Source organism: Lygodium microphyllum, chromosome 18 (genome assembly GCF_053477565.2).
Source record: "Lygodium microphyllum isolate KBCC chromosome 18, Lygodium_microphyllum_v1.1.10, whole genome shotgun sequence".
NCBI classification, from domain to species: Eukaryota; Viridiplantae; Streptophyta; class Polypodiopsida; order Schizaeales; family Lygodiaceae; genus Lygodium; species Lygodium microphyllum.
This window is the reverse complement of record NC_141152.1, coordinates 69,338,520-69,365,635: the sequence shown is the minus strand read 5'-3', so window position 1 is coordinate 69,365,635 and position 27,116 is coordinate 69,338,520. Positions and strand designations below refer to the sequence as shown.

Sequence of the window (27,116 nt, the reverse complement as noted above, 5' to 3'; positions counted from 1 at the left end):
ATAGGATTGAGCACCATATCTATGAGTGATACTAATGAGGGCGAGAATGATAATGATCCACCATAATGAATCGGTACTGAAGGTTGCATGCCTTTACAATGAAATCATTAGTAGCTCTGTGATATTAAAGAAGGTGAAACTGATAATGATCCACACATACACAGGTTAAATATTGGTTCAACTCCAATCTGTCCATAGTCAATAAAAGCTTGCTCATCTCCAATCTATCCACCACAATCAAAACATAGATTCAAAGGAAAGGGGCCAAGAAAATGTTAATCAAACTTGTGTATGATAATGCAGCATAGCCCTTAAAATGTGGCGATGATAGACAAGTCAGACATACAAAAGGTGGCGAGTTAGAGGAATCTTGCTATTATTAACCAAATGATAAGTGAGAAACAAGCACCGTGCTTGGGAGTGTTCATGGAAGTTTCTACAGTATAAATATGAAGTGGCTATAAGCTCTTATATTTTATACTATTTGTTTGTTTGTTGATGTAGTGTGCTATCGTTGGGCCCCAAAGGCCCCCATCATTGACTTCATCCTCAAGCTCCCACCCTTCCTTGTCATGGAGCTCGCTCTCACCCCTGGCATAGAGCTCCTCATGAGTTCATTGCCAAGGCATCCAACCTTTAGTACTAATTCATGGTGGCCACTTGTCATAAAAGGTAGCCCATACTTTTCTCAAATTGAGGTGTGTGAGAGATGATCCATGCCCTCATATAAGAAATCTTGATTTTGAGACATGTTAGCAATGGGTGAATGCACATTCCTTGTTGGCTTGAATTGAAAGACCCATCTCATTGGAACGAAGTGTCCTCTATTTGATCACTTATGGCATTTTAAAGTAGTCACCGAAAGCATCCATTGGACAAGTTTATAGAATGCCAAAAGAAGCTGTAAGTTTACTCCCAAATCTTAGTTATATGATGGGATGTCATATGCTAGATGAATAGGGCACTATTAGTGATATGTTGTGCCACCATCATGTCTAGAAGGTGACATCACTTGAGGCTAAATAATATTGGTTTAGTGTTATGGAAGGTTAACAAGCTTCATTTTGAACACCTAGGCAAGTCTGTTTATACTTATCTGATTTCTACCACAATACCATACAATAAAATATAACAATATTGCTTCACATTTTGCTCCAATGGTATTCAAAGAGGCTTACATGTTGTCATACCATACTTGGATAACATATCCAAGCCGTGTTACCTTTGGGATAGCCATATGTCATCATCGCATCTGATCACCTCAATACCAAGAAAGTATCTAAGCTCGCCCAAATCCTTCATTTCAAAGTTCTTCTTCAAAAAGTCCTTAACTTCAACAATCCCATTGTCATTGTCACATGCAATAATCAAGTCATCCACATAGATGACTATGACGACCAAACCTACATCTCCCTTTCTCACATCAAGTGAGTGATCAACATCATAAATATAAAAGCCAATATTGACAAGATACTCTCTGATCTTGTCAGACTATGCTCTAGGTGTTTGTTAAGTGCTTGTGCCTAGTCTCATTGCTATACATACACCCTTCTTACTGTTTTGGCATTTTCTTGCTTAATATTTGTATTTGTTTGCTCCTTTCTTGTGCGTTGTGCTATGGACATTGATCATGCCTCTCATTGACATGATTTCTATATCAATATAGAGTAAGTTTTAATTACCATTTTAGTCAATCCACATTAATAAATTCTAGGCTACTTGTAACACAATATAAAACAATATTATGCAAATTGAATTATACAATATGTATTGTAAGCTAATGATATTTGTGGTGAATGATATTTAACTACTTCTTGTGATGCATGCAGGCACATCTACTAAAAAGCAATACATCCATACAACTTATATGATCCGAATTCCTACAACAAGACCAACGTAAGCCTAGGGTGAGAACATAGAGAAGTGACTTGCAAGAATACTCAAAGCTTATCCATTGATCTTGCATATGACATCAAAGGAACAACATTTGACTAATCCTACCTTGACAAGGGTAGGGAAGGAGGGAGGGAGAAAAGTTTAAGGGTATAGGAAGCGGGATATCACATCAACATAACATAACTTTGATTGCCTTCCATTCTTGGCCCTAGAAATGGCAAAGGATCTAGGGCTATCTACCTCAATCTTGTACCTAATAGCAATACAAGGCTAAAGACGATGGTACTTTAAGGAAAAAGTAAAAGTAGTAACTATAGCCATAATATTGAACCTTGGATGAAATAAATGCCTTTTGCATTCAAAAAGCTTGTCTAATGTTCATAATACTTATTGCTCTCCCTATTTGGGATAATATGGTGCATTGATAATATAAGAATTCAATATTATGCTCAAAACAACTAGCACTTGTTGTTAACTTTTGGAGCCATGGATTGTTTGTGTACATTTGTATATTGATATGAGATTTTCCTATTGTAGATAAACTTTCAAGAAATGAGCAAGATGCACATAGCTAGTGTAGTGGATAAGCTCATCATCTTCTACTTCTTCCATTTATCCATGTAGTAAAGAAAAGAAGGGGGGCACTATCCCCTATAATCATGAATCTCTGACAGTATTTGTTTCAAGTCTTCGCCATGTTATGCAAATAGCATGGTTTAATGTTCCACTAGGCACTTTGTATAGAAGATGTATATGCAATGCTTGATTATGTTGTGGATCTATAAACAACCTTGTTATAATGATATTATGTTAACATTGCTCTCTTCTAACATTTAACTTTGATGTGCTTTGTCCTATATGAGATGTTTCCATAGTTGATTAACAAAACATATGAAGAAGACCTAATCTAATAGAACAAGGGTGCACTATTGCACTCAAGAGCATGCCCTTTTTTTTAGAGAGAGAGAGAGAGAGAGAGAGAGAGAGAGAGAGAGAGAGAGAGAGAGAGAGAGAGAGAGAGAGAGAGAGAGAGAGAGAGAGAGAGAGAGAGAGAGAGAGAGAGAGAGGCTAAACCAAAAGCGTTGTCCACTCAATATATAGTCCATGCTTTGCTTTTACTTACGCACTGAGCACGGTCAAAATAAACAACAAATTGTGGTCGGTCCATTTTGGCCTTAGACTTTTAGCCATTGGTCAAATGTTCAATTCTTGCTAGTTGTTGTGCACCTTTTGAAATAAAGGTGGTTGTCTCCTATTGGATTGGATGCACATTTTACCCTTGGGCAGTCCTTTTGCACACTAAATTGGCTGACTAAGCTTGTATGTAACCATCTCCACACACACACACACACAAAGAGAGAGAGAAAGCACTTTTTTTCTTTAAATTTCTAAAATAAACTCTTATATCTGAAAAACCAAATTATCTACACATTTCAAGACTAAATGAATCACTTAATTGAAGTTAAGAGGAAGTAATTTTCTTAAAACTTCTATCACCTTGTCAATACACCATTGTATAAGCATATGCCAACAATAGCGATCTACCACTTCGAGGTATTATTTACATGACGCTCATTCAAGGTCGCATAATACTCATCATAATCATAATTGCATCGGATGCACATGGGTGTGTATTCTGTTTCATTCCACTCAACTTCCTGTGTCTGCCGAGAAATGAGTGGGGATGATGGGGAGGGGGTTTGCTGCTGCTGCTCTGGCTCAGCGGGAGGAGGGGGAGGAGTGGGGCAATCTATGGAGGAGCTCGATTTCCACAGAAGCCTGGCAGGGGCAGCCCAATCCAACGATCTCTCGCGCATGCGGCACCTCATCCTGGAGCGGGGTGTGCCTGTGGACGGGCACGATCCTTCCGGATACACCCCTCTTCATTATGCAGCTCGCAATGGCCACCTCGACGCATGCCTTCTCCTCCTCCAGGTACACCCCTGTCTCAGAGCGTTTTGTGCAAAACCTTAGTCTCTCTATCCGCCTGATTATACAGGCACTAGGTTTTCAGGACTTTAACCTGAGGATGCAGGCTTGTTTGCCTCGACTTCCTTCAAAGTCCTGTTGTTCCCAAATCAGTCATCTTGTCGTTGAGAGCACATGAAATGGACTATCAGCATAGCGCACATTATTAAGGTCATTCAGAATTTGTTCATCATTCTTTCCGATCTGTTCTTTGATATTCAAGTCAAACGGGTGATTGAGATCGTTCAGGCCCAGCGCCAAATAGAATCTGGGGCTGAGGTGGTTTGATAGACATCGCTGCTGCTTTTTGTAGAAGCAAGATGCAATGTCACCTCCTGCATGTGCCTTCAACCTTAACTCTAACACCTACATTTGTCGCTGGTTCATGGTCTACTGGGAAACGAAGCATGTTTTTTTCCACGAATAGAACAATTTGGCCTCATCAGCATTCGCATAGAAACAGAGATTTGCTGCTTCAGCACTTCGGAACAGGTTTCTGAAACAACCTCCCCCAATCCACTGAAACTGCCATTCCCATTTCCTGGCTGATCCCCGTCCGTTCCCTGCCAATCCTGGTCATAGGAACGATTGTTTCACAAAATTTCAACATTTCTCTTTACAGGAAATACTCACAATACTGCCTTTGGGGGGGCGGGGGGGCATTGCAGAGAAAGGAAACTGAAAACAAGAATAGATGAAATTGCTCCCATTGGTTTTAAGGATCTAATTTTGGGCTATTAAAGAAAAAGAAGTATAGGATGTGTTGGGAATAAAGGGCCATCGCGCCTTTTATATATGCACGGGTGTGAACACACTCTTAGCACATTTGTACTTTCATATATATCTATCTAAAACCTAAAGAGGTACACTCGTCATTGTACCAAATACCCATTGTGTCGTGCTTACTCTCCTTTCTACTGCTCTCTACTCTCTACTCTCTACTCTCTACTGTGAGAAAGCATTGCGTGTCTCGATCCTCGCACTCTTTGTTATAACAAACTGGTATCAGAGCAGCAAGTGTCGCAGGTGAGGAGGAAGTTGCAGGTGTCGCAGGCGAGCAGGAAGTGTCGTAGGTGAGGAGGAGTTGCAGGTGTCGCAGGGCACGCTATAGGTCGATGGGTGGGTTAGGTAACTGACACGCTGCTAGCTGGACGGGTCAGGCAGCTGACGCGTGGTGACAGGACAGGCTTCAGCAGGTGCTCTGACAGGAAGGCCGTGACCTGTCCGATAGTCACACGCGAGGGCCTGACCAGGGGGTTGTCGTCAATGTTTTTTTTTTCTTTTGCTGAAATCTAAAAGAAAAGAAAAAAGGAGGTTTCCTTCCCTTTTCCCTACCGGACTTTTGCATGTATAAGCACAGAATACAAATTTGTGCACATTTGCTCTTGAAAAATTGGGGCTTTTCCTGTATTTGAGGACTTTAATGCAGAATTGGACAATCTGACTCAGAAATTGCAAAATCCGTGCACATTTGCCCGGGAATTTTGGGGTTTTTCACATTTTAGTGAATTTTTTTTAATTTCATTGGAATTTGTGCACACTAGACCCGAAAAATTTGGGGATTTGTCCAGATTTGATGCAAGCAAGACACAACAGTGATATTTGTCTCAGAAATTGCAAGGATTTGTGACATTTTGCCTCCAACATTTGGGGTTTTTCATGTACATGCAAGAATTGGGCTGAAATCTACCCAATTTCTCGACATAGATGCACATTGGACCTCGTGCAATTTGGGGCTTTTGCTGTTTGGGCGAAATTTGTGCGCCATTTGGTCATTTTATGTACATGCGGGTTTAATTCCATGCAATTTGGACATCTAGCACTTGGAAAAATTTGGAGGTTTTGCTGAAATTGCTCTATTTTGGCAAAATTGGCCTATTCTATGCATCTTAGAGATAGTGCAGATGTATAGTTGATGCTTTGAGCACAAAAATTTTGGGCCTTTCGACAGTGCGTGTCAAATTTTGTGCCAATTGGTGTATGTACAACAGAAATTGCAGCTAAAATTTGGGACTTCTTATGTAATGTGATGTATTTTTCCTTGGAACAGCTGTAATCAGTTGTGGATTGCTGTAGCACAAGGTTTATGCTTCTGTAATTTTTTTTGCAAGTCGGAAATTTCTGCTTTTACGTGGTCATTTATTGCTGGTTGGTACTTGTTTGTACCTTGGTCACTTGTGTGACAGTTTGGGCCTGCATTTGCCGAATTTTTTGGTCACATTTGGGCTGAAAATCATGGCTGGCAGCAGTGACAACAGTCATCTCATGCACATTAAGAAGCTTGAAGGAGCACATAACTTTGCAGTTTGGCAAAAACAATGTTATAATATTTTGTTGTAGAAGAAGTAGGCAAAGCCAATTAAGACCAAAGGGGCAAAGCCTGTAGATATGGAACAGAAAGACTGGGATGAGTTAAATGAGCTTGCACGCTCAACCATCAAGCTATCGATTTCTAATGCCTTGTTGTTTAACATTGAAGGTTTGGATTCTACCTATGCTATTTGGACTCGACTGGAAGAATTGTATGCACAGAAGAGTGCCGCAAGCAAAGTTTGTTGGCTGAAAAAGCTTATGGATTTGCGTATGAAAGAGGGTATAGCAATGTCTACTCACTTGAGTGAGTTTAACTCCATTTTCAGCTAGCTGGTTGCCTTGAAGTTCATGATTGATGAAGAATTTAAGGCTACGTTCTTGCTTTGCACTCTGCCAGAGAGTTGGGATACATTTAGGATTGCTATGAGCAATTCTAATGCTATCGTTTTGTATGCTGATGTAGAGAATGCTCTACTCATGGAAGAAATGAATCGACAAAATAATGCATCCAATAAGTTTTCCAGTGCTTTGCATACTTAGGGGCAGATCACATTAGAAAGGCAAATGTGATAGCTAGGGATGTAGTAAGTCACGTGGTAAGGACGTTGAATGCCATCATTGTGGCAAGAAGGGTCACTTCAAACGTAACTGCTACAAATGGAAGAAAGAGAAAGGAAAGGGCAAGAAGACAGATGATAGCAAGGAAGAGAGTTAGCCTAAGAAGAGCAATGTTAAAATTGAAGAGGTGAATGCAGTCACTCATGATAGTGACAGTGGGAATGACGTACTCTTTGTTTCTTCACACTTTAGTACACACGCTTTACTTGCAGATACAGATGCTGACATTCATACTTGGATTCTAGATTCAGGTGCTTCTTTTGATGTCACTCCTCATCGTGAGTGGTTTTTTGATTATATAGGGGATTGACATGGTGTTGTTCATCTTGGGGACAATTATGCATGTGACATTGCAGGTATTGGGAGTGTGCAGTTGCAGTTTCAGCATGGTTCTGTCTTCACACTTCAGCATGTACAGCATGTATCTCAGCGCAAGAAGAGCTTGATTAGCACAAGTTAGCTAGATGACGATGGATTTCATACTACCTTTGGTGATGGGAAATGGAAGATCTGTAAGGGATCTAGAGTGATTGCCAGAGGTTGTAAAAGTGATACCTTGTATCCTCTCCATGTATCTAGTGTGGGCGACCATGTTGTTGCCGTGACCGAGTAGTCAAGTGTTTCTTTGTGGCATGGCCGGTTGGGACACATGAGTCAAATTGGAATGAAAGTGCTTTCTTATTTGGGTTACTTGCCTTGTTTTCGTTTTGCTGATTTTGAGCATTGTGATCATTGTGCTTATGGTAAACATGCACAAACGTCTCATAAGAAGTCTCTTTCGCTGAAATCTTCTCCTCTAGAGTTAGTACATTTCGATGTATGTCAGATGCCAGGGTTATCTTTAGGGGGAAAGAAATACTTTGTCACCTTTGTCGATGATGCTACACGGAAGGTATGGGTTTACCCTATTTGTAGCAAGGACGAAGTGCTTGACAAGTTTAAAAAATTCTTGGCATTGGCTGAAAATCAGACTGATAAGATACTTAAGTGTCTTTGCTTTGACAATGGTGGGGAATATGTGTCCAAGGCCTTTCAAGTTTTAGGCATTTTGTGACAGCAAAGGGATAAAGAGGAAGCTCACTGCTCCTCATAATCCACTCCAAAATGGAGTTGTAGAGTGTATGAATCGGACCATACAGGATAAGGTCCGTATAACGCTGTCTCATGTTGCATTATCCCATGGTTTTTGGGCAGAGGCTGTTATGAAAGCTGTATACTTGATTAATCGGTCACCAAACAGGTCTTTGGGTGGGGAGTTTCCCAAGAAGCGTGGTCGGGGCAAGCCACCTTGGTATGCACACTTGAAAGTGTTTGGTTGCGAAGCATTTGTGTATATACGTAAGGAAGAACGCAACAAAACTTGAGTCAAAGTCTTGTAAATGTATTTTCCTAGGATATGGTGATGAAGGTGAAATGGGGTGTATATTATGGAATCTCGAGAAAAGGAAAATAGTACGAAGCAATGATGTTATCTTCTGGGAAGATCGTATGTACAAACAGCTCGAAAGAACAGAGGAAGTCCGTAGGGTTGTATTCCGGGAAGAAATACCTTTTGGACAGCAAAACGTGCCCACTGTACAAGAGCAAATACCTGCTGTAAATGAACTTGCAAATGCAGAAAATAATGCTGGAAATGATCAGCTAACCATTGCCCATAATGATGAGCCACTAAATATGCAGGAACAGCTAGGACAACAAGCTGTTAATGCTGATTTGCAGGCTGAAATGCCAGGACAGCAAGCTGCAAATGGAAATTTGCAGGCTCAACAGCTAGCAAACAATGATCATTGGGTTAGGAGATCGTCTAGGGCTACTAGACAACCTGATAGATTCATTCCTGGTGCAAACAATGTGGCTGATTATGTCATGTTGATAGATTGTGGTGAACCGTCTTGCTTCAAGGAAGCAATGGATAGACATGATAGTAAGAAATGGTATAAAGCCATGTTATCAGAGATGGAATCTCTTGAGAAAAATGACACTTGAAACTTGGTGCAGCTACCTAAAGGGCAGAAAACCCTTTTATGCAAATGGGTTTACAAGATGGTCACTTCTGGTTCCTCGCCAAAGTACAAAGCAAGATTGGTTGTGAAGGGGTACAAGCATGAAGATGGAGTTGACTTTGATGAGATCTTCTCTCCTATAGTCAAGATGAATACATTGAGAACCATTTTGGGCTTGGTTGAAGCTGAAGATATGGAGCTTATACAGATGGATGTAAAGACTGCATTCTTAGATGATCTGCATGAAGACATATATATGCAGCAGCTTGAAGAGTTTGTGACACAAGGGAAAGAGAAGATGGTATGTAAACTCAAAAGGAGTTTGTATGGGCTGAAACAAGCACCAAGAGAATGGTATCATAAATTTGATACATTTATGCAGTCTCAAGGTTTTCATAGAAGTCAAGTGGATCATTGCTTGTGCACCAAGAAAGCAGCAGATGACAGCCTGATTATCTTGGTTTTGTATGTTGATGACTTGCTGATTGTTGGCAGGGATACTCATGCCTTGGACTCACTGAAGCAAAGTCTTCATGGCAGCTTTGACATGAAGGATCTTGGTGATATAAATCACATTCTTGGCATGCGAATACTCAGAGATAGATCGAAAGGCTTACTCTATCTATCTCTGTAGGAGTATATCTCCAAAGTTTTGCAGCGATTCAATATGGAGGGGGGGAAAACAATTGGGGTTCCATTGCCTCCATATGTGAAACTCAGTGCAGAGGATAGCCCTGCATCTGATGATGAGAAGGCTGAATTGGTCAGGATACCATATGCTTCAGCTGTTGGCAGTTTGATGTATGCTATGGTTGCTACACGTCCTGACATTATCTTTGCAGTGGAAGTGGTTAGTGGATACATGTCAAACCCTGGTAAAAAGCATTGGGAAGTAGTGAAAGGTATTATGAGATACCTCAAAGGCACAAAGGATTTGTGCATCTGCTTTGAAAAGCAAAAGGCATCTATTGTTGGCTTTATGGATGCAGGCTATGCTGGTCATGCGGATTGCAAAAAGTCCACTTCTGGGTATGTGTTTACCTTCACAGGAGGAGCAGTCTCTTGGATCTCCAGGCTACAAAAGTGTGTTGCATTGCCTACTACAAAGGCAAAGTATATGGCTGCCACGGAGGCATGCAAGGAGGCTTTATGGCTTTCATGTCTGGTGGGAGAGCTTGGCAGTACAGAGTTACCTGTTTTTCATTGTGATAGTAAGAGTGCTATCATGCTAGCACGGAATTCCGTCTTTCATGCAAAGACGAAGCACATACAGGTGAAGTATCACTTCATTAGAGATGTACTTGACAGCAAGAGCATTGAGCTTGTTAAAGTGCATGCAGATGATAATCCTGTAGACCTTCTCACGAAGGGTCTTCCAACAGAGTGGTTTACTCATTGTTGACAGATGATGGGAGTTGGATATATATGTATTTCAGCTTTGTACATACCTAGACTTAGTTGATTCTTTTCTTGCTAGAGTGAAAGATAGAGTGAAAGTACAACTTATGTTTAGGTCAAGGATTGACCTAACTAGCCTTCCACCAACTAACTAGAGTTAGGTTTATTTTACTCTAGAGCCTAGTGTCACTACTTTAAGTTTCTAAGACACTAGGTGTACACACCTTACATTGACACTTTAATAAGTGTCCACACCACACAAATTACATTGGGTGTTGCCCATAGAACCGGCAAATTCTAACAAAAAACGTATGAAAGCCGGAGTATGATATTCTATTTCAAACTTGACCACTTTTTCGAGGGCATAAATGACTAAAAAAAGCATCAAAACTTGATAATTCAATTAAGAAAAGGTGTTGTGTTCCCATAGACAGCATTGTATGGCAGCTGCTACCATTGGTACCTTGATTGTGTCTTGACTTAAATGACTAGAAATCAAAGTCTGAATTTTCTTAGGCAAATCAATGTTATGTCTTGATCATTGAAAGCCTTACTTGTAGTGACTATTTTATAGAATCGAAAGCTTTTGAATAATGAAATTCTAATTTTTTATTCAGCTTGTTATCTTAGTTACTCTAGATACATTTTTATTGATTTTTAGGATTGAAACTAGGGCAATGTTTGATTCAGCTCCAAGGCTTGAATTATACTCCAATCATACTTTCATACCCGTTTGCATATGATGTATGACTGCCGTATGGAAAAACTATGAATGCAATAAATGAATGTAAGTGTACATAATGCCCAAGGGTAGAGCAATGAAGTGTCGGAGAGTGATGTCCATCGGAGATGGATCCCAAGTGTTGTGACCACCAATCTAAGTGACGAAGTGAGAGAAACACCAAATGTTGATCACCAGAGTGTGAGGAGACTAAGGCAAATGTAAAGGATGATACTTGATGATGTGGGTGAAGCATCAAAACGTAGCAGTAGAACGTTGTAGTAAAACACTGCAATAGAACATTGCAATAGAGGAGTAGACAAGGTGATGACAGTAGTCACGAAGGTTGGACTGCCATGTGGTGGGATACTGATGGCTGAGATTTGCACACAAGGGTGAGAAACCTACACAGAAGAGAGAAGGTTGAATGGTGGGCAGCTTGTCTATTTATAGATGTTGATGTCAGAGTGTAGCGGTGTGGAAGCGTGGGACCAAGATTGAGAGAGTAGGGTGAACATGGAGAGAAGAGAGGGAGAGAGAGATAGGAGAGCATGAAGATTTGCTGTATAAAGTATGCTAAATACAAAGGAATGCAAATATGTACACGGGCGTAGTTCGTATGTCTGCTATCTTGACCTTGCCAATGTCTCCTTGCAAAGCCGATTAAAACCAAAGTGGCAAAGCCCACGGACATGGAACAGGATGATCAGGATGAGTTAAATGAGCTTGCACGCTCAACCATAGAGCTATCGATCTCCGTGTTAGATATGCTCAATGTTCCACCCTCATAAGGTGCCACCAATGATCCATGGTGCTTAAAGTTGTAAGGCCCCCATTATGAGGAGAAGCCAAAGGTGAGCTCGGACATTGGTTGAGTCCTGACTTGTATATTAGATGAGGTCTATGTGATCGGATGGCAAAAAGGTGACCATTGTGGGTCTAATCTTTAGGTTGGACTGAGTAGTTAAGTTGGTAGCAACTCGAGGCACATTGCATCGAGTTGCGGGGTAAGGAAGTTAAAAGGGGCCTCTATTTTGGGGTCTGGGGGCCGCGAAAGTGGCCCCTGGCTAGGGGGTCCCAAGGAGGTAGCGCCCCTGGCCCGACAGTAAAGAGAATATTCCGTGGCCGACTAGTGGAGACTCATATGGTAGGTCGGTCATGTTGACCTAACTGCCTTCGCAGGCTATTAAAGCTAAACCCCTTCACAACCATCAATCATCTATCTTTCACCTAGTCAGAGTTGTTCCAGCTAGCCTTAAGCTCTTTACCTATCTTCTGTCTAGATCGCCATCTAAGCTTCACGGTGGAAGCGCACGGATGGACAGAGCCATCTCTGTATCAGTTGTTTGGAGCTAAAGAAAATTTCTGATTCTCCTCTTATCTGTTGTGTACTCTCTAGCTCTATCTCTTTCTCAGATTCTGTTCGTTGCGCCGTGTAATTTTCTATATGGTATCAAAGTCCAGGGGGCTCTAGGGATTGAAGAGTGTGCAAGAGGCAAAGGCTTCAACATCAAAGAGGAATAATGTCGTCTTTCGGAAGCGGTTCTAGTGCATCAGGAAGCGGTGCAGGAGGTGGTGCTGCTGTATCAGCTATTCAAACACTGAGGATTCGTCCACCAACCTTCAATGAAGGAAAGTTAGATGGTACAAATTATACCTCGTGGAAGTTCAAAATTACAACTATCCTTGATTCTTATGAGCTTTTGGAGACTGTGCTAGGGACTGATGTAGAACCACAGCCTACCCTTGACCCATCAAATCCTAGTGTGATGATTCCTCGGAATGCAGATATTCTACGAGCTTGGAAACGAAGGAATGTAGATGCATTGTGTGCCTTAGTTACAAGCTGTTCTGACAATGTTTTGACTTTGATTCAGTATACAACCAAAGCATCAGAGACTTGGAATGTACTGAGGAGTTAGTATGAAACGCGAAACCAAACAAGGATTCAAAACTTGGAGAATCAGCTAGTAGCGGAGAAGTTTTGTAAACGCCCCGAACAACGTAGTATGCTTAACAATTATGATATTCGCTTGTTTTCGAGATTTAATATAAAAGAGAATGAACACTTAAAGCTGAAAATGAAAATTACTCACAAAATTACAGCCATGAAAATGTAAAAGTAATGGAGACAAGATTGAGGGTTGAAGATGGGCAACAGCTAGTAGCGGAGAAGTTTTGTAAATGCCCCGAACAATGTAGTATGCTTAACAATTATGATATTCGCTTGTTTTCGAGATTTAATATAAAAGAGAATGAACACTTAAAGCTGAAAATGAAAATTACTCACAAAATTACAGCCATGAAAATGTAAAAGTAATGGAGACAAGATTGAGGGTTGAAGATGGGCAACAGCTAGTAGCGGAGAAGTTTTGTAAACGCCCCGAACAACGTAGTATGCTTAACAATTATGATATTCGCTTGTTTTCGAGATTTAATATAAAAGAGAATGAACACTTAAAGCCGAAAATGAAAATTACTCACAAAATTACAGCCATGAAAATGTAAAAGTAATGGAGACAAGATTGAGGGTTGAAGATGGGCAACAATCCCCTCCCCTCCCCCCCCGAAGGAATGTATTTTTGCTCAACCCAAGTCCCTTAGGGAAGAGCTCAGTTACAATCAACTTGAGAGTGAGGAGAAGTAATTCTCACTCTCACAAGATCATGCAAAGATGTACAAAGACATATGCATTATCTATTATGCAATGATAAGAATTGATTTATTTATAGTATGAGAGAAGAAAGAGGGGAAATCAGCCTTTCTCCATCGTTGATCGGCAGTACATGGATAGGGCTTGCTTCTTGTTGCTAAAATGGAAGAAAGAGCTCGAGAAGGAGGTGCTGTAATGAATTTACAGGCTTGCTGTCCTGTTAAACAGCAGTGATAGAAGAGGGAATATGGAGGAATTTGATAATGGAGAAGTGGGGGATGATGATGGGGATGGATGGGGCCAGTTTTTGGCTATCTGTGGGTGCTGTACATGAGTTTACAGTAAAGAAAAATAATGCTGAATGAAGAAAAACGAGCTCTTATTTATAGGAGGGGGAAGAGCTAGTACAAAAGGGGAAAGTGGAGTAGCACAAGACAAGTGTCCAACCACATGTCATGAGATGTGATAAGTGGTGGGACACTTGGAAACTTGTGTGACAAGTGTCTTGACACTTGTCTCTTCTCTATGGCCTTCCTTTTTGGGCTGAATACTGTCAAGAATAGAAACAACCAAATTTAGTAAGCACAGTCAAAGTATAGAATTTACTATTTTTAGAATGATATTCCTATTTTTTAGGACTAGCATTTTTAGGCTAATTCGAGGCTCCTAAAATTTAGGGACCTCCTAAAGTTTAGGGACCCTCCAATATGGGTGTCATATGAAAGCTTTTTCCGTGTACATCGCAAAAACGGTATCAGAATCTTCATGTGACTTTTCTATGCAAAGAAATGTGCAGTTTAAGCTTTCAACCCACACATACACATTGTACAAGCATTTCATGATCATGCCATCTTGTTGATTGTAACTGTTTGTTCTGGCGGATATAGCCCACACTTCAAGGCATCAATCCTTTCTGTGTGCGAGTCTAACCTTGATATGCGTGAGTTCTGGTCATAGGCGCCCAATCGGGCCATATAGGTGGAAGTATGAACTATCTTTTCTCTAACCCACCGTGTGGGTCCACCATAACCTGTGACCACTCATCAGTGGCCAGCTCCAATGCACTTTTCTTTATATCTAATTAGTGCAAAGGAAACAAATTTTTAATAAATCATTATATAGACAAACTAGTGAAAAAGGATACAAATTCTGTTTCTATAGAGTTGTGATAAGTTTGCTGAAGAAGAGACAGTTGAAGCATTCATCACTCTGATTAAGAATTTGCGTGACCAGATGGCTAGAGCTGGGATACAAAAGACTAGTGAGGAGCTAGCTCGGAGGTGTCTTCGGATTTGTCCACAAAAGTTTGATGGACTAGTAACTGCCCTTAATACTCAGGTGAGATCTCAAGCTTTGAGTTTTGAGGAGTTTTGTGCATTATTGCTGGAGGAGGAGTTGAGGCTGAAAGCCCAAGAAGGAAGCAACGATGGAGATGCTGCATTCTCTGCCAATGCAAAAGGCAAAGGTGATTCCTCTACCAAAAATGATGGTGACAAAAAGGAGGGCGGTAAGAAAAAGTTTTAAGGAGAGTGTTTCTATTGCAAGAAGAAAGGACATGCAATCGCAGATTGTCGTGTCAAGAAGGCAGTTGAAAAGAATGGTACCCTTAAAAGTAAAGGGAAAGAGACAGCCAATACGGCTGAAGCAGACTTGGAGTTATTCATGGCAACCATTGAGGAGGTGTGCTCCTTGGCGCAAGAAGAATCTACCACTGACTCATGGGTATTGGATAGTGGGGTTTTCCGTCACATGACCAACAAGAAAGGTCTATACAGTTCTATGCAGCCTCTATAAGAATTCATCACTGTGATGGTTGGAAATGATGCAAAATGCCTTGCTGCGGGCATAGGTACTATTTCATTTGTTGCTGCAAACGGTAATATCAAAAAGCTTTCAAATGTGTTGTATGTTCTCGAAATTAGAAGAAATCTATTATCAGTTGTTGCCATAATTGATCTTGGTCATGAAGTGAGGTTTAAGAAGATAGGTGCAAAAATTCTTGACAGTGATGGCAAAGTTGTTGGCAAAGGAGAAAGAAGGAACAACCTATATGAGCTAAGTGCTTTTACAGCCACCGTTGGAGTGGGCACAAGTAAGCTTTGGTATGAAAGGTTTGGACACATTGGATTTGTAGTATTGAAGGAGATGCACAAGCAAGGTATGGTTACTCACCTACTTGCAATGACTGAATTGAAGGAACCATGTGAAGCTTGTATGACGGGCAAGCAACAGAGAAAGGCATTTCTATAAGAAAGTAAGAATAGAGCACATGCTTCTCTAGAGTTGGTGCATGTTGACTTGTGTGGAAAGATGCCTACACGGGCCTTGGGGGGATCTTTTTATTTTATGTTGATTGTCGACGACTACAATAGGAAGATGTGGGTGTACTTCCTTTGTGATAAGGCTCAAGCTTTTGGTAAGTTTAAAGAATCTGAGAATGAAACAGGGAAAAGTGTGAAGAAATTTAGAACAGATAGTGGTGGTGAGTTCAACTCAAAGGAGTTTGAAGACTTTTGCAAGAGCAAAGGGATCAAGCGTCAATTGACGACGCCTCACACACCTTTGCAGAACGATGTTGTGGAACACAGAAATTGTACCATTGTGGAGATAGCAAGATGCATGCTAAAGGGCAAGGGATTGCCTAAACATTTTTGGGCTGAAGCTCTTAATATTGCAGTCTACATTTTAAATTGGAGCTACATAAAGGCTCTCAAGGGAAAAACACCTCATGAGGCTTGCACTGGTAAGAAACCATCTGTCTCATACTTGAGAATTTTTGGATGTGAACGTTATGCACATATTCTAGATGAGGAGAGAAACAAGTTACAACCAAAAAGTAGAAAATGTATCTTCTTGGGTTACAGTGATGAGCAGAAGGCTTACAAATTATATGACCAAGAGGCAAAGAAGATTATCGCGAGCCGTGATGTGGTGTTCAAGGAGCAACTACATACAGTGGAGGAGAAGGCAAGTTCTTCCACTTTATCATCAAGCGAAGAAGTAGTTCACTATGAACTTGTCCCGAGAGCTGTCCCTATCCTTAAGAATTAGGAAACATCATCTTTAGATGATGAGGAAAAAGTTCATTAACCTGACATCACCCCATTGGAAAAGCCATTGCCACGTTGGGTGAAGCAGCTCTATGACCACAATAATCCTATGTCCACATCTGTTGAGGAGAAGGCAGGCAAATCAAGGAGGTCTCAGAGAATAGAGGAGCAAAGGAGGGCTTCCGCTCATATAGTCAATATGTCCTCGATGGCCAAGATTATGAGAGAAGTAAGTGAGCCAACTGACTTAGAAGAAGCACTTGCAGATCCAGCATGGAAGGCAGCTATGCAAGCCGAGTATGAAAACGTAACGAAGAATGCTACTTGGGAGCTAGTGGATCGGCCAACAAAGCGGAAGGTTATTGGCACCAAGTGGCTCAGGAAGGTAAAGTAAAAGGCTGGTGGTACCTTATAAAAGTACAAAGCTAGACTAGTTGCACAAGGATTTTCATAGGTTGAAGGGTTTGATTTTCAAGAGTCATTTTCCCCAACTGCCAGAATGACCACTATTCGCACAGTGCTTGCAATGGCCGCCCACAAGCAGTGGCCAGTTTACCAAATGGATGTTAAGTTAGCGTTCTTAAATGGTGACCTCAAGGAGGAGGTGTACCTGGCTCAGCCACTAGGGTTTGAGGTCTCCCATTCTGAGAACAAAGTGTGTAAGCTGAAGAAGGCATTGTATGGGCTGAAACAAGCCTCCAGGGCATGGTACCAGCAAGTAGATAAGTTCTTTTTAAGCTTAAACTTCAAAAGATGTGCCTTAGATGTTAACTTGTATGTTTACAGGGATGGTGAAAAGTCTGTAGTGATTGTCCTATATGTGGATGACCTTCTTATTATAAGAAACTATGAAGATATGATCAACCAAACTCGAAAGGCTTTGAGTTTTGAGTTTGAAATGACAGACTTGGGCTTGCTGCACTATTGTTTGAGAATTGAAGTCTGGCAAGAGCCAGGAAAGATCTTCATCTCTCAGAAGAAGTATGCATGGGAGATCTTGAAGGCATTTTGCATGACCGAGTGCAAGGAGATAGCTACACCTATGGAGGTGAATGCAAAGTTATCCGTTGAGGATACATCAGCATTGGCAAACATTGGGAGGTACAGGAGGATGGCCGATAGTCTGATCTACTTGTGTAATACCAGACTAGATATCAGTTTTGCTGCTGGTGTTTTGAGCAGGTTCTTAAACAAACCTCATGAGAGTTATTGGAAGGCTGGGATATGGGTGCTCAGACACTTGAAGGAAACTCTTGACTGTGATATCACATACAGTTCCAGAACTTCTCTTGTGGGAAATTGTGACTCAAATTGGGTAGGAGACAGTGATTCCAAGAAGTCAGTTTCTGGTTATTGTTTCCTCTTGGATTAGTAAGAAGCAGCCAACAGTGGCATTGTCTTCTACCGAAGCAGAGTACAAGGCAGCTTGTTTTGCTGCATGTGAAGCAGTATGGTTGAGAAGGATCCTATGGCATATGGGAGTGCTGGATGAAGAATCAACCGTGCTAAGATGTGACAGTCAGAGTTGCATTGCCATTGCCAAAAATCTAGTGTTTTATGCATGCACCAAACATATAGAGATCTAGTATCACTATGTGCGTGTTTTGATGGAGGATGGGATAGTGGAACTGGTCTACTGTCCAACAGAGGAGAATAGAGCAGATATCTTCACCAAAGTACTTTAGGGTTTGCTTCAAGTTCATCTTCAGAGACTCGGCATTGGGCCGAGGAGATAGTTCACCTATGGGTGGACATTGAGGGGGGGTGTTAGATATGCTCAATGCCCCATCCTCATAAGGTGCCATCAATGATCCATGGTTCTCAAAGTTGTAAGGCCCCCATTATGAGGAGAAGCCAAATGTGAGCTCGGACATTGATTGAGTTCTAACTTGTATATCAGAGGAGGTCTATGTGACCGGCTGGTGAAAAGGTGACCATTGTGGGTCTAATCTTTGGGTTGGACTGAGTAGTTAAGCTGGTAGCAACTCGAGACACATTGCATCAAGTTGCGGGGTAAGGGAGTTAAAATGGGTCTCTATTTTGGGGTCCGTGGGTTGCAGAAGCGGTCCCTGGCTGGCCCCCTGGCGGGGGTCCGGGGGCAGCGCCCCCGGCCCGACGGTAAAGAGAATATTCCTTGGCTGACTAGTGGAGGCTCATATGGTAGGTTGGTCATACTGATCTAATCGCCTTCACGGGCTTTAAAAACTAAACCCCTTCACAGTCATCAATCATCTATCTTTTATCCAGCCAGAGTTGTTCCAGCTAGCCTTAAGCTCTTTACCTATCTTCTGTCTAGATCGCCATCTAAGCTTCACTGTGGAAGCGCACGGGTGGATAGAGCCATCTCTGTATCAGTTATTTGGAGCTAAAGACATTTTCTAATTCTCCTCTTATGTGTTGTGTACTCTCTATCTATATCTCTTTATCAGATTCTGTTCGCTGCGCTCTGTAATTTTTACTCTTTGATGCCTTGTTGTTCAACATTGAAGATTTGGATTTTGCATATGCTATATGGACTAGATTGGAAGAATTGTATGTATAAAAGAGTACTGCAAGCAAAGTGTATTGGATGAAAAAGCTTATGGATTTGCGTATGAAAGAGGGTACAACAATGTCTACTCACTTGAGTGAGTTTAACTCCATTTGCAGCTAGTTGGTTGCCTTGAAGTTCATGATTGATGAGGAATTTAAGGCTACTTTCTTGCTTTGCACTCTACCAGAGAGTTGGGATACATTCAGGATTGCTATGAGCAATTCTAATGTAATCCTTTTGTATGCTGATGTAGAGAGTACTCTACTTAATGGAAGAGATGAATCGGCAGAACAATGCATCTAGTAAGTCTTCCATGCTTTGTATACTAGGGGCAGATCACAGCAAAAGGGCAAATATGATAGCAAGGGACGTAATAAATCATGTCACAAAGATATTGAATGTCATCATTGTGGCAAGAAGGGTCACTTTAAACATGATTGCTACAAATGGAAGAAAGAGAAAGGAAAAGGCAAGAAGATAGATGATAGCAAGGAAGAGAAGAAGGATAGTTAGGCTAAGAAGAGCAGTGTAAAAATTGAAGAGGTGAATGTAGTTACTCATGATAGTGATAGTGGGAGTGATGTACTCTTTGTCTCTTCACACTTTGGTGCACATGCTTTACTTGTAGATACAGATGATGACATGCATATTTGGATTCTCGATTCAAGTGGTTTCTTTCATGTCACCCCTTATATTGAGTGGTTCTCTGCCTATATAGGGGATCCACATGGTGTTCTCCATCTTGGGGACAACTATGCATGTGAGATTGCAGGCATTGACAGTGTGCAGTTATAGTTTCAGCACGGCTCTGTCTTTACACTTCAGCATGTACGACATGTATCTTAGCTCAAGAATAGCTTGATTAGCATAGGGTAGCTAGATGATAATGGTTTTTATACCATCTTTGGTGATAGAAAATGGAAGATCTGTAAGGGATCTAGGGTTATTGCCAGAGGTTGCAAGAGTGATACTTTGTATCCACTTCATGTATCTAGTGTGCGTGACCATGTTGTTGTCGTGACGAACCAACCAAGCGATTCTTTGTGGCATGGCCGGTTGGGACACATGAGTCAAACAGGAATGAAAGTGCTTTCTCGTTTGGGTTACTTACCTTGTCTTTGTTATGCTGATTTTGAGCATTGTGATCATTGTATTTATGGCAAACATACACAAACGTCTCATAAAAAGTCTCTTTCTTTGAAATCTTATCCTCTAGAGTTAGTACATTCGGATGTATGTCGAATGCCAGGATTATCTTTAGGGGAAAGAAAATATTTTGTCACCTTTGTCGATGATGCTACACAGAAGGTATGGGTTTACCCTATTTGTAGCAAGGATGAAGTGCTTAACAAGTTTAAAAAATTATTGGCATTGGCTGAAAATCAGACAGACAAGACACTTAAGTGTCTTCGCTCTGACAATGGTGGGAAATATGTGTCCAAGGCCTTTCAAGCATTTTGTGACAGCAAAGGGATAAAGAGGGAGCTCATTGCTCCTCATAATCTGCCCCAAAATGGAGTTGCAGGGCGTATGAATCGGACCATACATGATAAGGTCTGTACGATGCTGTCTCATGCTGCATTACCCCATGGTTTTTGGCTAGAGGCTGTTATGATAGCCGTTCACTTAATTAATTGGTCACCAAACAGGTCTTTGGGAGGGGGGAGTTCCCAAAGAAGTGTGGTTGGGCAAGCCACCTTCATATGCTCATTTGAAAGTGTTTGGCTGCAAGGCTTTTGTGCACATTCGTAAAGAAAAACGTAGCAAACTTAAGCCAAAGTCTTGTAAATGCTTTTTCCTAGGATATGGTGATGAGGGTGAAATGGGGTATAAATTGTGGGATCCCGAGAAAAGGAAAGTAGTACGCAGCAATGACGTTATCTTCTGGGAAGATCGCATGCACAAACAGCCCGAAAAGACTGAGGAGGTCCGAAGGGTTGTATTCCGGGAAGAAATACCTTTTGGACAACAAAATGTGCCCGTTGTACAGCAGCAAATATCTACTGTAAATGAACTTGTGAATGTAGGAAATGATGCTGGAAATGATCAGCCAGCTATTGCTCATGAAAATGAGCCAGTACACGTGCAGGAACAGCCAGGACAGCAAGCTGTTAATGCTGATTTGCAGATTGAAATGCCAAGATAGCATGCTTAAAATGGAAATTTGCAGGAACAACTAGCATACAATGACCATTGGATTAGGAGATCGTCTAGGGCTACTTAGATAACTTGATAGATTTGTTCTTGGTGCAAACAATGTGGCTGATTATGTCATGTTGACAGACTGTGGTGAACCGCCTTGCTTCAAGGAAGCAATGGACAGACAGGACATCAAGAAATGGTATAAAGCCATGTTGTCAGAGATGGAATCTCTTGAGAAAAATGGCACTTGGGACTTGGTGCAGTTGCCTAAGGGGGCAGAAAAAACTTCCATGCAAATGGGTTTACAAGATGAAGGTCACTTTTGGTTTCTCCCCAAAGTATAAAGCAAGATTGGTTGTAAAGTGGTACAAGCAGGAGCATGGAAGTGACTTTGATGAGATTCTCTCTCCTGTAGTTTGGTGCAAACAATGTGACTGATTATGTCATGTTGACAGACTGTGGTGAACCGCCTTCCTTCAAGGAAGCAATGGACAGACAGGACAGCAAGAAATGGTATAAAGCCATGTTGTCAGAGATGGAATCTCTTGAGAAAAATGGCACTTGGGACTTGGTGCAGCTGCCTAAGAGGCAGAAAACACTTCCATGCAAGTGGGTTTATAAGATGAAGGTCACTTTTGGTTCCTCCCCAAAGTACAAAGCAAGATTGGTTGTAAAGGGGTACAAGCAGGAGCATGGAAGTGACTTTGATGAGATTCTCTCTCCTGTAGTCAAGATGACTACATTGAGAACCATTTTGGGCTTGGTTGCAGTTGAGGATATGGAGCTCATACAGATGGATGTAAAGACTGCGTTTTTACATGGTGATCTGCATGAAGACATATATATGCAGTAGCCTAAAGGGTTTGTTGAACAAAGGAAAGAAAAGATGGTATGCAAACTCAAAAGGAGTTTGTATGGGCTGAAACAAGCACCAAGAGAATGGTATCATAAGTTTGATACATTCATGCAGTCCCAAGGCTTTCATAGAAGTCAAGTGGATCATTGCTTATGCACCAAGAAAGCAGCAGATGACAGCCTGATTATCTTGGTTTTGTATGTTGATGACTTGCTGATTGCTGGCAGGGATACTCATGCCTTGGACTCACTGAAGCAAAGTCTTCATGGCAGCTTTGACATGAAGGATCTTGGTGATATAAATCACATTCTTGGCATGCGAATACTCAGAGATAGATCGAAAGGCTTACTCTATCTATCTCAGCAGGAGTATATCTCCAAAGTTTTACAGCGATTCAATATGGAGGGGGGGGGATAACAATTGGGGTTCCATTTGCCTTCATATGTGAAACTCAGTGCAGAGGACATCCCTATATCTGATGATGAGAAGGCTGAAACGGCCAAGATACTATATGCTTCAGCTGTTAGTAGTTTGATATATGCTATGGTTGCTACACGTTCTGACATTGCCTTTGTAGTGTGAGTGGTTAGTAGATACATGGCAACCCTTGGCAAGAAGCATTGGGATGTAGTGAAAGGTATTATGAGATATCTCAAAGGCAGAAAGGAGTTGTGCATTTGCTTTGGAAAGCAGAAGGCATTTGTTGTTGGCTTTACGGATGCAGACTATGTTGGTCATGCGGACTGTAGGAAGTCCACTTCTGGATATGTGCTTACTTTCACAGGAGGAGCAGTCTCTTGGATCTCTAGGCTATAAAAGTGTGTTGCATTGTCTACTACAGAGGTAGAGTATGTGGCTGCCATTGAGGCATGCAAGGAGGCTTTATGGCTTTCACGTCTGGTGGGAGAGCTTGGCATCTCAGAGCTGTTCTCCATTGTGATAGTTAGGGTGCTATCATGCTAGCATGGAATCTTGTTTTTCATGCAAAGACAAAGCATATACAGGTGAAGTACCACTTCATTAGAGATGTACTTGATAGCACGGGCATTGAGCTTGTCCAAGTGCATACAGATGATAATCTTGCAGACCTTCTCACGAAGGGTCTTCTAGCAGAGAGGTTTACTCATTGCCGACAGATGATGGGAGTTGGATAGACATATGTATTTCAGATTTGTACATACCTAGACTTAGTTGATTCTTTTTTTCTCTTCAGGCACATTGCCTCTAGGTGGGAGGTTGTTGGGAATAAAGGTCTCGTGCCTTTAAATGTGCTCGGGTGTGAACACACCCTTAGCACTTGTACTTACATATATATATATATCTATCTAAAAACCTAAAGGTACACACTTGTCATTGTACCTACAAACATGCTCACTCTTGACGCTGCTCAATCTTACTCTCTCTGTCTCTCACTGCGCATAACGACTGTCTGTCTCGATCTCCGTGTCTAACCTGTCACTACAAATAGCCTCCAACTCGGCTTCTATCGCTTTCCGCCAGTGATCAGACTATAAAGCCTCCTTCACGAAGGTAGGCTCTCTATCTTGCATAACACGGGACACCAAACAGTAGTAGAGCAAACAAGCTCCATAGAATATGCCTAGTGCCTCCGTGACCTCTGCGGTTCATCCTGCAGTTGGCACTCCTTAGGGACTCCCTTGACTCGTGAATCTCGGAGTGTGTCACAGGCCCAACAAGGAGGATGCCGGATCTCTCGGCGCTCTCCATTTGTTGAAGTTTTTGGAAGGTCCACCGACATAACAAAGGAGCAATTGGTGAATTCGGCGGTTGGAAACTAGGCTTCTCATATGAAGAAGAGTCCTCAAGAGACATGCTCGAGAGTAATAGTCGTTGGGGCCCAACTATCATCGGGATCTCCAAGAACAGGGTGGTTCTCACCCCCCTCTGGAGCTAAAACCCCCACGAATTGAATGTCACGGCTTGTGTAGACATCCCGTTTAACAGAATCATACAATTGGTAGCCTTGAGACTGTGAGCTATAGCCCATAAACACTTGTCTTTTGGAAGCCGCTTCAAATTTGTCACGCTGTGTATTTGAGATGTGAACATAGGCAGCATCACACCCAAAGGCCCTGAAATAAGAAACATCTGGCTTTGATCCAAAGTATGCCTCATAAGGAGTCATACCAACAATAGTGGAAGTAGGGGAACAATTAGGGATGTGAACTGCAGTAGCCACAACCTCAATCCATAGATACTAAGGTGTCTGATGATGCTCCATCATGATAGAGGCCATCTCGATCACACTGCGATTCTTTTGCTCCAAGATGCCCTTCTCTTGAGAGGTGTTTGTATTGGCAAACTCTTGGTGAATATCACGATTTGCACAAAAACGAGCAAACTCATTAGAAACAAATTCTCTGCCCTTATCTGATTGTAAGATCTTTAGCTTTCGCCCTGATCGGTTCTCCTCAAAGCGCAACCAATCCTTAAAGTTGGAGAAAGCCTCTGACTTCAGCTTCAAGAAATAGGCCCATGTCATCCTATTGTAATTATCCACAATTAGCATGAAATACAAGCTCCCTCTAAAGAACTTCGTCCTCATTGGTCCACAAAGATCGGTAGAAACAAGCTCCAAGGGTGCAGTGTCAAAACATTCTTTTCCTTTCAGTTTTGTGTGTGATAGTCTTGTCTAAGTACAATCACCATTACAAGTACTAAAACATCTGTCACGCAAACCCTGCTGACTTATCTCCCTCCCACTTCGCTTCTTGGTGTCAGTTATATAGCATCAACATAATCCAACAATCTCACTACTTGGAAAAACCATTGACTAGCCACACTACTATCCTGCATCATGTCTCCTACAATATACCATGGCCTGACCGACTGACTGCTAACAGTGCTTCCCATGAGATATACCTCCTGTGGGCCTCTACTCAGCTAAGTAGTCGATGGGCACTTCTCCACGCCAATTGCACCACCTCGCATGACCGTAAGCAATGCTTTGGAGTCTTAAATCGCTCCAGTGGGGAATGCTGGCAAACTCGATCGTTCTGCATCGAGGCCAACCAACCGCTAATCCCCCAATGCCACAAGGCATAGAAAATAGAATACTCTCCTTGGCCACCAACTATCCCAAAGGCATCACCAAAAAGTCTAACGAAAAGTATATGTGATGCTATGCTCTGCCCAATGTCTACTGCATGATGGGACCCAGTACATGTTGCCCTACATCAAGATGTATCTACCAATCTGGGCTGTGTAGGCAAAGCTCACTCGCTTTGGATGAGGTGGGTGCACTAGGGAGGGGATTGCTGTACCAAATGGCTATGAAGCATGGGTTGAAGCAAGCCAGATAGGAATGCACCAAGTTAATGTTTCCATGGCTTTGGCACTTTCTTCATCATCAAAACATTAATGATGTCTCAATTAAGGGGCTGAGCAGCTCTCTACCGAAATTCTCAACAGTGCAAACTGCTGCATTTAATGTAAAGGTTTTTTTTTTCTGGTTTGTAACATGGAATTGGGTGGTGCTAAACGAGTGAATTCATGGGCCTTTCTAGAATGATGTTTGCAATAGCATAACACACACTAATTTATATACATGCTTATCAGAATGGAGCCCAAGTTGATAAATGTACTAGAGCAGGCAAGTCTACTAGTCTTCATCGTGCGGCATATGCAGGCCATTACAAAATTGTGAAGGCCCTTCTGCAAGCAGGTGCCAGTGTTTCTGCCAAGGATTCCGATGGATGCACACCGCTAACGAAGGCAGGTTGCTTTTGCTAATTTCGTTGGCTATATGAGCTGTACACATGGATTTATTTTTAAATCGACAATACATTTGCTTGTTTGCCCATTGAGCCATTGTCCTTTGCAGAAGCTGAAGATCATCTGGATGTAGTCAAGATTCTTACAGATGCTCAAAAATCATCCACTTGAAGATAACAGTTAGGGTTACATGTGATTGCACATGTGCAACTTTAAAGGTGAATTACTCTCATTCCTACTCCATGATCTTAGAAAGGGTCATGAATGTTCTGCAGAATATTGGTCCCCTGCTAAGTCTGACTTCTGTGAACTTTTCAGGAATCTGCCTCGCTCAAGTAAGGTGTCGGATCACTGATTATTAAAGTGAGAGGGTGAATATTTTTCTCACTCAACTTATATACAAACACCAACGTCATTCCCATGAGGAAGTGCAGTATGAGCCAATCTTAGCATGTTGGACATAGAAATTACCACATAGGTTTGATCTAAAGTGGAGCATATACTCTCTCTCTCTCTCTCTCTCTCTCTCTCTCTCTCTCTCTCTCTCTTTCAGCATATATTCTGTACATGGAAAAGTGTGGTTGCACCACTTGTGCACATATCTCTCACACTCTCTCTCTATGCTGTTTGCTTCCAAGATTCCTTTGTCAAACAAGATGTATCTATTGATTGGAACAAGTACTCTTTGATATTGCTCCTGAAAGCTTCACTAAAGACATCTAAGAGGAAAGAATGATAATGCTGAGCAAGAGTATTATCTTGATTGTTGATTACCAGAGAAATCTTGAAGTAGCTTGATCACAGCATCCTTCTTTGTGAGTACGTACTCCTGTTCTTTACAAGGTTTCTAGCTGCTGCTGCTTTTTGGGCAAGTTAGCTATATGCGTGAGTTGACTTATCTGATGCGTCGGTATTGACTTTGATGCTTTGATTAAACTCACATTACAATAGTAATTTCGATAAGATTTTATCTTGTTATGAGTATATTCTATCAGATACATTATGCCCTTCATTTTGTTGATTTCATCCCTGATTACTATCAGTCAAGGAAAGCCCACTTGCACCCCAATATCAACTTGAGTCTTAAGGTTGCAATACATTTTGCTCATTCATCAATTGGCTATAGTGATACATCTAGTTGCTTTGTACATCATACATCTAGAACACGTTATTGATTGCAACAAAACGTAGCCACTAGTTGAATTACTACGTAGGCCATTCAATCTTCAC

General features: G+C 41.6%; 1 protein-coding gene across 2 annotated transcripts; it reads left to right on the top strand.

Moving 5' to 3' along the window:
* The first annotated feature begins 3,424 nt into the window (after window positions 1-3,424).
* On the top strand, window positions 3,425-26,687 carry LOC148021000 (uncharacterized). Of its 2 annotated transcripts, none has more exons than XR_015694659.1 (4): window positions 3,425-3,831; window positions 25,731-25,886; window positions 25,996-26,104; window positions 26,205-26,687. XR_015694659.1 is itself a non-coding variant. In XM_087698824.1 (4 exons), the coding sequence occupies exons 1-3, from the start codon at window positions 3,514-3,516 to the stop codon at window positions 26,055-26,057; spliced, it is 540 nt and encodes a 179-aa protein (XP_087554950.1). In that variant the 5' UTR covers window positions 3,428-3,513; the 3' UTR covers window positions 26,058-26,104; window positions 26,205-26,687. The 2 variants fall into 2 exon arrangements, 1 of the variants encoding a protein (XP_087554950.1); XM_087698824.1 differs by having other exon boundaries at window positions 3,428-3,831; window positions 25,731-25,890.
* Window positions 26,688-27,116: the final 429 nt, after the last annotated feature.